The sequence below is a fragment of the Xyrauchen texanus genome, chromosome 1 (assembly GCF_025860055.1).
Source record: "Xyrauchen texanus isolate HMW12.3.18 chromosome 1, RBS_HiC_50CHRs, whole genome shotgun sequence".
NCBI lineage: Eukaryota > Metazoa > Chordata > Actinopteri > Cypriniformes > Catostomidae > Xyrauchen > Xyrauchen texanus.
Window position 1 is genome coordinate 27,551,860 of NC_068276.1, and position 12,530 is coordinate 27,564,389.

Genomic DNA, 12,530 nt, shown 5'->3' on the forward strand with positions numbered 1-12,530 from the left:
ATATACAGTTTGATGCCATGGTGTGTCAATGAACTTAGACTAAAGTCATTCATGTATTGCTTTAATTTAGGTTCTCATACATCATTTTGACTATTTATGTCAAAAAATATAAATTATTTATATAAAAATGTTTTTTTTTTTACTTCACTTGACTCACTATAATATAACTCTTTTGTGATGACTTTGTTAATGTACATGAAAATACAAGAATCATGATAGATATTAGGGCAATCCCACTGATCTGCTCTTCCCAATACATTTTCTTCAATGGTATTGGTCCACAATTTGACATACACTCACCTAAAGGATTATTAGGAACACCTGTTCAATTTCTCATTAATGCAATTATCTAATCAACCAATCACATGGCAGTTGCTTCAATGCATTTAGGGGTGTGGTCCTGGTCAAGACAATCTCCTGAACTCCAAACTGAATGTCAGAATGGGAAAGAAATGTGATTTAAGCAATTTTGAGCGTCGCATGGTTGTTGGTGCCAGACGGGCCGGTCGGAGTATTTCACAATCTGCTCAGTTACTGGGATTTTCACGCACAACCATTTCTAGGGTTTACAAAGAATGGTGTGAAAAGGGAAAAACATCCAGTATGCGGCAGTCCTGTGGGCGAAAATGCCTTGTTGATGCTAGAGGTCAGAGGAGAATGGGCCGACTGATTCAAGCTGATAGAAGAGCAACTTTGCCTGAAATAACCACTCGTTACAACCGAGGTATGCAGCAAAGCATTTGTGAAGCCACAGCACGCACAACCTTGAGGCGGATGGGCTACAACAGCAGAAGATCCCACCTGGTACCACTCATCTCCACTACAAATAGGAAAAAGAGGCTACAATTTGCAAGAGCTCACCAAAATTGGACAGTTGAAGACTGGAAAAATGTTGCCTGGTCTGATGAGTCTCGATTTCTGTTGAGACATTCAGATGGTAGAGTCAGAATTTGGCGTAAACAGAATGAGAACATGGATCCATCATGCCTTGTTACCACTGTGCAGGCTGGTGGTGGTGGTGTAATGGTGTGGGGGATGTTTTCTTGGCACACTTTAGGCCCCTTAGTGCCAATTGGGCATCGTTTAAATGCCACGGCCTACCTGAGCATTGTTTCTGACCATGTCCATCCCTTTATGGCCACCATGTACCCATCCTCTGATGGCTACTTCCAGCAGGATAATGCACCATGTCACAAAGCTTGAATCATTTCAAATTGGTTTCTTGAACATGACAATGAGTTCACTGTACTAAAATGGCCCCCACAGTCACCAGATCTCAACCCAACAGAGCATCTTTGGGATGTGGTGGAACGGGAGCTTCGTGCCCTGGATGTGCATCCCACAAATCTCCATCAACTGCAAGATGCTATCCTATCAATATGGGCCAACATTTCTAAAGAATGCTTTCAGCACCTTGTTGAATCAATGCCACGTAGAATTAAGGCAGTTCTGAAGGCGAAAGGGGGTCAAACACAGTATTAGTATGGTGTTCCTAATAATCCTTTAGGTGAGTGTATGTAGCACTTGATGAATTAGTTGTTTGAAGTTGATTTGCAATAAGTTATGTGCTGTATCTGTTCTTTTGCATCACAGATGATTCAGGGAGGAGAGAGGATGAGTTAGTCGAGGATAGTACTAGAGTGGAAGATTTAGGAACTGTAGAAACAGGCCCAGCCAGAGCAAAACTCAAAGAATACCCTCTCACCAGCTTTGGACTACAGAGAAGTGGTTGCTAGTGTGAAAATAAAATTGTCTGGGCTAAGCCCCGGATGTCCTTCAATGCTGGAAACGCCTCTGTGTAGCTCCATACAATGCAAGGGAATGGTTATCAGACCTTTGTAGATCCAAAAATCTTCAAAAAAAAGTCATCCAAATTACTCCAGTGGTTAAATTCATATCTTCAGAAGAAATATAATAGGTGTGGGTGAGAAACAGAACAATATTTAAGTTATTTTTTACTCTAAATCTAAACAAGATGCATTATTATGAAGATATGGATTTAAAAGTCTTATGGATTACTTCAAACTTCCTTTATGTGATTTTTGGGGCTACAAAAGGTCTGATCACCATTCACTTGCATTGTATGAACCAACAGAGACAAGATTTCTTCTAAAAATCTTTGATTGTTTTCTGCTGAAGAAAGTCATACACATATGGGATGGCATGAGGATGAGTACATTGCTGCTGTGAGAGGGTTAGCTGCCCGATTTTGTTTAGTTAGTTTATGATTTTCCCACAAGGCAACAGATATACATGTTTATTTACAGAGGTGCTGCCTGCCTGAACAAGTATACAGAGGGCAAATTCAATAAATCAGATGTTTAAGGATGCTTGCACACTAGATTTTACGCTGCATCAAAGAACGCTACAAATCCATTGATTTAAATGGGTGTGGTGCATTGCAAATGTGTAGAGGAAAACACACAAGACAGGACGCTCATTGCTAAAAGTTGAAAGAAATGTATCCTTTGCTGAAATGCACTCTGAAGTATGCTACAGGTAACAAATTAGAATCTCTAACAGAGATTCGCTGTATTTCAAACGTATGTCAGAACTTTCTCTAGTGTGCGAAGCGCCCCAATTCGATTGATTCTCCACCTGAAGCCCAGATCAATTTATTGAACATTGTCTTTTTCAGCTGTTGTAAAGAAAGACCAATTATTACTAGGGATGCACCGAAATTTCGGCCGCCGAAAATTTTCGGCCGAAAATGGCACTTTCGGTTTTCGGCCGAAAGAGAAAAAAGCCGAAAATACGAGCCGAAAATATATACCTCCTCGCCCTTCCCCTCAGTGCTCAGATTTCAATCTGGATCGATGTAGCCCTTATCACAGCTGTTAGATAATTCCACAACGGCGCTTCCAAACAAAGGCCGATCATGTCAGCGGTGTGGAAATTCTTCAAAGTTTCTGATAAGGACATCAAATTTGCGATCTGCCGTGTTTATTCAGCAGAACTTTCAAGATATATATATACATAATACAGCAAGAGATTCTACAGGAAAATGTCACAACTAGCGCAGCTACACCACAACTTGAGACGTATTTATCTGAACTACGCCAGAAGCGACCGCTTTCCTTTGCTTGCGCGGATTGCGCACAGGTATTTATTTATCTGCCCAAGCACAGAGAGTGAGAAACTGTTCAGTGCAGCATCTCATGTTCTTGATGAGCTCCTGTCAGAAAGTTTAGCAACTTTTGTTCTTGAAGAGAAACCTGTCACTTGTAGTTAAACAGAAAGCGGTCCAATATGATGTGTATAGCAATTACATTACACTTGTTCTTCACTTGAGGATACATCTGTCATTTACAGTTGAGGTTGGATTTAGTTCAATTACTGCTGTTTTGCACAATCATTTTCACTTAAAGTGTACATACGTTTAGATAAACAGAATAGAGCACTGATCTATATATATAATTATATATTATAGTTTTATATAGATCAGTGGAATAGAGGCCCTCTGCCATTCGGTGTTCTGCCTGTTGTTTTAATTAAAATTACTGTTGCATATTTAAACTTTTTGAAAGATGCTAGCCAAGTTCATTTCTTGACTGTTGTTGTGCATATAATAGTTTTCTAAAACTTTACATAATTTGGATAATTGTAAATAAAATCTGTAAAATTAGATTTTTACAGAACTGAAAGAAGAATTATATTTAATATAGTTTTAATATATTTTTTTGTCCAATTTTGTTGTGCTACTTTCAATAAAAGTGTGATTTATTTTATTGGTTTGTAGTTTTTCAATTCAGATTAATTAAATTCATGAAATTAATGAAAAAGTATAAAATTAATACAATTATAGACAACATTTTTTTTTTTTTTTTAAATAGGTAAAAATTTCGGTTTCGGTTTTCGGCCAAGTGCATCCTGGATTTTCGGTTTCGGTTTCGGCCCAGAATTTTCATTTCGGTGCATCCCTAATTATTACCCATTTAACCTTCATGATGCAGTCTAAAGAGATCCTCATCATGACTACAACAGAGAAAATGCCCAATCCAAATCCCTTGACTTTTGCTGAAGTTTCATGGAAACGACAATCTAGTCTTCATTCAGTAATAAGATAGAAATCTTGTAAATCCATGCAATTTAATTGTTTAAAGGTATAGTTCACCCAAAAGAAAATTCTGTAATCATTTACTTTCCCTAATGTTTTTCCAAACCCTATGAATTTCTTTCTTCAGTGAAACGAGTTACAATTCACTTTCATTGCAATACAATGAAGGTGAATGATGACCAAGACTATCAGTATCTGAACATTCTACCTAACATCTCCTTTTACACATTATACATGTTTGAAACAACATTGGGGTGAGGGGTTTAGGGGGAAGGGTAAATTATGGCAGAATATATATTTTTTGCAGAACAATTACTTTAATGAAAGGAAATAGAGACCAGGGACAAGAAACTATATATGACAGAGAGAGGATGCAAGGGTGGATTTAGAGTTGGGCATCTTTGTTGTCTATCTATCACTTTACCACAACCACTGCCACCTAACAGAAACTACACATGCTCAGACTCACATTCCTCCATTTCCAGATGCTTGCCGATTTCTGCTATGGTAAAGAAATACATGTGTGTTACACTCAAAAACAGCTCTGCGTTTTGCCTGTGTGGATGATGTCTAGTAGATCTAAGAATCAACAATGCATCAAGCAACAGACCCTTCTCTAAGCCCCGACCTTAAACATTTATTGACAACACCTACCTTAGCAACTGTTGCCTTTCGCTATTTTCAGACAAGCTTTTGATTTTTTCAGAGAGCCAAATGGAGTCATGTGTGTTTTTGGTAGTTTTAAGCAGAATTTTACAGAAAATACCCCAAATTATGGCAAAAATATCTGTTGTCGAGTCACTTATATACGTGACATAAGGTACCAGAGAGGAAACACAAACCGCTTTTGTGTTTTAGCTTGTAAAAATGTTGAGAAGAACATGCTATGGAATAAACTATGTGTCAGCCATCATTTCAAAATGGGTATACATAAAATCAGTAAGGACACCTACATTTACTGCAAGGTAAATTTATGCTAATAACGTAACGTTAATGCTTTAGGCCATAGCAGAGACTGATGCAAAAAGAAAATTGTACCATTTACGGCAATCTCCCATTCATTGCTATGTGACATTTAGCAAAGCCTGTTTGAGGAAGCAACGATAGCCAAGGTGGACGGAGCTTAGTGAAGGATCAATTACACAAACTACTATTCCTTATTATGTATGCATTGGAACAATAGTTGTGAGCTTCTCACTAAAATACATTTGTAGTTAACAAATGCTGTATTATTTCAAAATGTCAGAGTGAACGCCTGTTTCCTCTCACCCTGCAGCCCCTTGATCTGGTACTTTAAGGAAATCCAGGTTGTGTTGCTGGGGTGCCTGTCTGCTGCCCCTGTCCTTGCGCTGACTGACATTAGAAGGCAGGAAGGGGCGGGCTGTATTTCCTGATGTCGGCCTCTGATTGCTGTGATGTTGTGAGTTCCTTTGATTGGCGGTGTGATTGGCATTCTTTGGTGCTCCATTCTGGTGAGCAACTGCAGGAAACCAAACACAAGTATAAGATCTTTTCAGCTTATGCATACTGAATAAAATAAAAAGTTCATTAGATAGTCGATTCCTGAGTCTCCAGGGAGTACTTGTTGAACTGCATAGTGACGTACCTGGGGGGGCAGGTGCGAAGCGTGTTGGGGTGTGGTGGTGCGACCTGGACATGTTGGAGCGGTTTTGAGTGATGATGCCTTTCTTTGTAGGACCTGGATGGGGGTTGTCAGTTTTGATATGGTCAACATCAAGACTCACTTTACAGGACACAGTGATGTAATGCTTGTATCATATGATTTCTTAAAACATGAGGAAACTCAATTCAAAGAAATTGTGAGGGTGTAGAAATCTTGCATGGGTTACAGTACCATATCAAACAAAACATTTTCTTAATCAGAATTTCTGTCTTGTTTTTCAGTAAAAATGTATTTGAGTAATAGAGGTTACTTTTCTTACCCCATTGGCAAATAGTTTATTTTCTTGTTTTAAAGGGGTAATGACATGAGGAATCATTTTTTCCTTGATCTTTTCACAGGTAGGAGTTCATTGCACTATAAAAACATACTGTTTCAGAACTCAAAACCTCCACCTCAAAACAGTCCTCACTGCAAAAAGTGCATTTGTTGAAACATTTACATTAATTCATTTGGCAGACGCTTTTATCCAAAGCGACTTACAAAAGAGGAAAACATAAGAGAATCATCTTAAGGAGACAGTGGTACGAAAATTGCCATATTACAAAGTTTCACTATCATCAGAATAGTATACAAAACAGATTTAAGTGCAACAAGAATTGTAATATATATATATATATATATATATATATATATATATATATATATATTTATTTTTTTTGTGACCGGTTAAGTGCTTTTGGAAAAGATGTGTTTTTAGCCGTTTTTTGAAGATAGAGAGTGAGTTAGCTTCACGGATTGAGTTGGGAAGGTCATTCCACCAACGTGGTATGATGAAACTGAAAGTCCGGGAAAGTGTTTTGGTGCCTCTTTGTTTTGGTATGACAAGGCGACGTTGGCTTCCAAAAACCAAGCTGCCAAAATGACTCGTTCTTCACTTCCTCTACACTGTGATGTCACACTGTGGTAAACATTTGCATCTGACTGCATCCACAACAACACATCAACGCCTACTTTACCTTATCACCTCCGAAGCCCTGACCTGTAGTGGTGTGCAGTGAGATGGCAAGGAGAGAGAGCAGGTCAGAATGTGGTTGGAAAAGAATCATATTTTACATATATATGTAAAATATGATTTATTTTTTTGTGCAAAAAAAAAAAAACTTTACTAGTTTAAGAAGTGAACCACAAGGAACATCGTAAATAATGAAAAAGGCATGTCATGGCCCCTTTAGGTGTAAATCTCACTAAATTTGTTAGATTTCTCTGAGATCTTATGGAATATCTTATGCAATTTTGCTTCTCAAGTAAATGCATCTTGTTTAGATATTTTACTGGCAAACAAGATAAAAATACAAAGTAAGAAAATCAAACATTTTTTGCAGTGAATCATTGTGGGTATAACAAATGAAAGGCTTGGGTCAACACTTACGTGAGTTCTTGGGCAGACCTTGTCCAATGCTGACCTGCAGCATTTTGTTAGAGGGTCGCAGCACAGCTACATCCCCCTGTCCCTGGATGAACTGCACCTGTCTGGATCCTCCTGCATTCCAGGGTCCCCATCCTTCTTTCTTCACTTTCATTTCCAGCCTGGAGGAAGAACAGATCAAATCACAATCATTCTTTTAGAAGCATGCAGTGACCCCAAAATGTATTTGGACACTTAAGCCATACACATTTAAATAGGTATAAAGTCACTGCATTAGATAACAAAATGTCAAGCCAAGAGGCATTTAATGTATTTTAAAGAATGAACTTTAAGCACTTTGAAATTCTCACAAATTATGTGTGTTAGGTTGTGTGTGTGTGTGTGTATAAATATATGTTACCTGTGTAAACTAAATTATTTTGGGATGAGTTGGATAAAAGTAATTGCAATAGTATCTAAAGTTATATCTAAGAAAAGGTATAGCAACATTTCTATGCAGATGCCACTTAAAATAAAAGTAATCCATACTATAATAGGAGCGGTTGAGAAACAGATCAACATTTAAGTCCTTTTTACTATAAATATCCACTTTCACTTCCACATTCTTCATCTTTTGTTTTTTGGTGATTCTTTGAGCATATCACCACCTACTGGTCGGGGCTGGTCAAAGTTGAAGATTTGTAGGAAAAAATTATTTAAATATTGATCTGTTTCTGTATTGATCATCCATGCCTATCATATCGCTTCTGAAGACACTGCTTTAACCACTGGAGTAGTATGGACTTTATGCTGCCTATGTGCTTTTTGGAGCTTTTAAGCTTTTGTCACCTTTCACTTGCATTGTATGGACCAACAGAGCTGAGATATTAGTGAATATCTTAATTTGTGTTCTGCAGAAGAAAGAAAGTCCTACACATCTGGGATGAGTATATTGGTGGAGCTTGAGTGTGGGATATGATGAGAATATTCCTTTTTTGTGTGCATTATCCCTTTAAGAGCCACTGTACTGTATGACCAGACATACATATTTCACAGGCCCACTTATAACAGTTTTTACCTGAAATGATTATACTGAAATTTAAATCAAGATGAATTTACAAGACGAACAAATGTTTAATTATCTGTTTCAGAGATTCTCTTTTGTTAGTCCTCTTACAGAAGTATTACAGTGTCATTATACATCTGAAAACAATTACGCCTATTCTACGTGTTAACTTACGTGGTGCTAAATTTAAGAGGTAGTTTTTTCTGTGTTCTCTCTTCATATCTGCGTGCCAGTAAACTGATGAACTCCGTCTTAAATACACACTCCAGGAGGCTGTCATACTCCTCCTCGTGTAGGATCATAAAGTCATCCTGCATTATGCTGTAGGGGAGATAAAAGTAATTTCAAGGCATGAAATATTCTCCTTTGTTTGTTCATTCAACATTAGAACAGTCTTTCGCTTTAGGTTACAATAGTCACATGTGTGGATGCACTTTTGGGACTTTGGTTTCCACTGGTTGGCAGGTCACAAAAATGGCAAGTGATATCGGGGCTGTTTGAGTTTCCGTGACTGAGACACATACAGAGATGCCCTGGAGTGCCCAATAAACATAAGCCTTTTCTAATTAGTTTTTTACAAGGTGTACTCTCCCTTCCCAGTAACACCTGGTTCACATTATTGACAACACCCCATTCACAGAACAGACCTATAGCTAAATTCAAGGTTGAATTCAAGGCAGGACTGGGTAATTTGGAACACCTTTTCTTGGTGCTTATTTATAAGAAGATCAGTAATCATCAGGGGCGAAAATTTCATCAAAATGTTGGGGGGGACAATAAACATAACAATTCTCAATAGCAATTCTCAAAAGGGTTTTTTTGTTGTTGCCCCATTTGCATTTGTATTCTTTTATTTCTTAAACAATTATTTTAAGAATATATCATTATATTATTTACAATACACATATTTTAATGCTATTTTAGGCTATGGAATCGTATTATTACTATGGTAATCATTTGGTTTCTTTAAGAGAGTGCTGGATGTTTGATCATTTCACTATAAACAACCTTTCCATGGAGCACCAAAAAAACCATAAATGAGAATGAGGCTTTTTATATCACATAATCAATCCTGGATTCAACATGTGTTAAGTAACACAGGGCAGACAAGGGCTTGAAGATGCAGACTGGAGCTTTGATGTTTCCAAGACTATAATTCTGCAGATGGCTATGCAAGGCATGATGGGACCGCATGTAGAGTTGGACATTACAGGATCTGTTTTGCACGTGGAAGGGGGGACTGCAGTTCATTTGACTGCATGTTGCTGAATATACAGGTCTGCCTCTTATTCACATGATTCATGATGTGTGTCGTATCACTGTGAGTGCTGCCTGTGAAAATGTTTAAGTTGCATCCAAATTACTGGACATATGTTCTGAATTGGAGGAAGAACACATTTCTCAACCTTTATTTAAGTATGTTCTTTAGTTACACAGGTGTGTAGTATAAATACAAACCTGGACATCCTTTGACCTTTATGTTCCTGGACCTAACAACGTAAATAATAGACTGGAGTATTGTTAAACAAGTACAGTTTAACCACAAGGAACAACTTTCTTTACATATAGCACTTGGACTTGAAAACAGACACTCAACAAAATGTTACTTTTCAAATCTGATGGCTCCTAAACTCCCCTTTTTGGGATGGAAATGTGTCCATTGGATGAGCACTTTAAAACCCTCAGCAGATGCATTAGGACATTCTGGTATTTTTTTTTTTGCCTACTGTTTTATTAATAATGTGTATTCAAATATCTAAGTTGACATTGTTTTTGGCAAACTGTTTAATAGGGAAGTGTGCATGTTCGGATGTGGAGTTTGTCTGTATTTGCTTTCTGCTATTCTGCAGTGAACTCACTGATATATTGGGGTTACTGATTTGATGTGTCTGTCACAAAACCTGCCTTACCTCAGAGAAACAGCCAGAATCTTCTCAACATCAATTTTACGCTTCAGGACCTCTTTCACCAGTCCCTTCTCCGGCCCCTGTTTTACTTTTTCTCTTCCAATCAGGTAAATTGATTTAGGGGTGAGGATCAGGTCTCTCTTAATGCCCTGATAAACATATGAAGATACAGAGTTAGACATCCATACATTAATATAAATGCAGGGTCCAAAATACACTTTTTGCCACATCTGCCAATTTACCAGTCGAAAGTATTTCTTAACAGCAATGAAATAGTTTTCTGAATAATAAAATAGTGTGTGTGTATATATATATATATATATATATATATTGCAATGGAATACATTTTTTGTTATTGTGTGCATGTTATTGTCTCTCGCTGCATCATATATGAGAAGACCAAATTTCAATCTCATGGTAAAACTGCATTACAATAAATATGACCCATTATGTTTTTTCCCCTATTATTTGAGTTTTGTTGGATAAATGAGAGCAGTATTCCACATATGTGTGAGGGAAAAAAATTGCCATCTAACAAAAATATCTGATGGTAAAATTTCCAAAGAAGAAAAAGTCACCCAATTTCATTAACAGTCACTAATGATTTCTTTAGTAAACAATTTGATTTTAATATCTCATGTCACTTACATCAGTGAGGGTCTGATTTTTTTTTTTACAAAAGACTTATACCATGTAATGTTGGAGTTTCTATACTTGTACTTCTATACAACTAAAGTTGCCTGCCAGCTGCCAAGTAACTCATTTTTGGTGGTTGGCAAGTGTTCATTTTGTACCCTTATGCTTCTCTTGCCTAGAGGGCAAAATGTCTAGGACATATTACTACATGGGACACACATCTGAGAGCATTTTTTGGAATCCTCACCTTAAATCGCCTGTCATATTTGGTGACTTTGTCCGAAAAATCAATCTTCTCCCTCTTGCCCAAAAATTGCCTCAGCTCGGGCCGGTCATCCATACCAATATAATCACCCACAAAGTTCCTGTTCAGGCTGTTTCTTCTCCTCTCCTTCCTGTTCAGCAGCAGATCAGAGGCTGGAAGACAGAATGAATATTCAGTGCTTTACTTAACGGGCTTCAGTTCTTATGGGATGTACATAGAAAATGTACTGTGGTGGTACCATGGTGCAGTGACAGTTTCACATTATAATCCCATGGTACTGACTACTGACTTTATTAACATATTCATATATCATGGCAGAATGATCTATGATTACGGTATCAGCAAAGTGCATGTCTCAAAACCATGGTATTACCACAGTACCATACTCAGAATAAAGTAAGCCATAAAAATATAAACAACTCTACAAACATGAAAAATCAGACAGCGTGTGAGGTTTTTGTACTCTATATTAATAAAAATAATTCAACTCAATACAGCAGATGAGGTCAGACTCCAAACACATTCGGGGAAAACACTGAATTCCCCTTTCTGCCTAGGACACATTCTTCCATGTAAAATAACTTTGGTTTTCCTTTTTCTCATAATGCATTTGTCATTGCATGTGAGTGCATTTATGTAAACTAAACACTTTAACCTCACTAAAACAAGTCAGCTGTAAAGAGAACTCACCCTCCTCTCTCATCTGAACATATTTCTTGCGGGCACAATATTTTCGCCATGCTGTCTGAATGGCTCTGGCATAACCATCGAATTTACGATCTCTCGTCTCCTCCAGCAGGAAGAGCTGTAAGGCCACAAAACAAAATATAATGCACACTGTAGACAACAAGTTGAACATATCACAGTCAAGGTCAGACCCAGGACATTGATATTACAGAAAGGATACAGTAGATGTACCAAAATTAATCTTGTATTTTGTGTGTAGCACATACAAAACACAAGGAAGTAAATAAATGAAGTGCTTCCTACAAGAGAAGATTTTCTCAAGATGAGTGAAAAAGAACGGGTACCGGTACCAAAAAAATAAATAGACAGCATGTCTTTATATTGCACTTAATCTATTGCAATGAGTGATATAATGAGTAAACAATGATTTAAATATAAAAATTCACAAAGGTATATTCACCCAAAAAAAAACATTCTCTTATGATTTACTCACACTCCTGGCATCCCAGATGTGTATGACTTTATTTCTTTTGCTGAAAACAAATGAAGATTTTAGAGAAATATCTCAGCTCTGTAGGTCCATACAAAGCAAATGAATGGGTGCCAACATTTTGAAGCTCCAGAATCCACAGAACATAAATATTGATTTGTTTCTTACTCACACCTTTCATATTGCTTCAGAAGATATGGATTTACACAACAGAGTTGTCTGGAGTACTTTTATGTTGCCCTCATGAGCTTTTTGGAGCTTAACATTTTGACACCCATTCACTTTAATTGTATGAACCTACAGAGCTGAGATATTCTTCTAAATATCATAATTTGTGTTTTGCAGAAGATGGCATGAGGGTGAGTAAATCAAGAGAGAATTTAAATTTTGGGG

General features: G+C 37.3%; 1 protein-coding gene across 5 annotated transcripts in view; it reads right to left on the minus strand.

Annotated features, from left to right (window-relative positions):
• Nucleotides 1–12,530, minus strand: part of LOC127646338 (unconventional myosin-Ie-like) — a 69,179-nt gene that overhangs the window by 2,542 nt on the left and 54,107 nt on the right. For 3 of the 5 annotated variants that reach the window (XM_052129899.1, XM_052129916.1, XM_052129921.1), the window contains 8 exons: nt 11,651–11,765; nt 10,943–11,112; nt 10,063–10,208; nt 8,327–8,473; nt 7,111–7,268; nt 5,664–5,756; nt 5,327–5,537; nt 4,527–4,559 (listed from right to left, as the gene is read on the minus strand). In XM_052129899.1, coding sequence (XP_051985859.1) covers nt 4,527–4,559; nt 5,327–5,537; nt 5,664–5,756; nt 7,111–7,268; nt 8,327–8,473; nt 10,063–10,208; nt 10,943–11,112; nt 11,651–11,765 — 1,073 coding nt within the window. The remainder of the gene's footprint in view (nt 1–4,526; nt 4,560–5,326; nt 5,538–5,663; nt 5,757–7,110; nt 7,269–8,326; nt 8,474–10,062; nt 10,209–10,942; nt 11,113–11,650; nt 11,766–12,530) is intronic. The other 2 variants (XM_052129907.1, XM_052129912.1) reach the window with 2 other exon arrangements.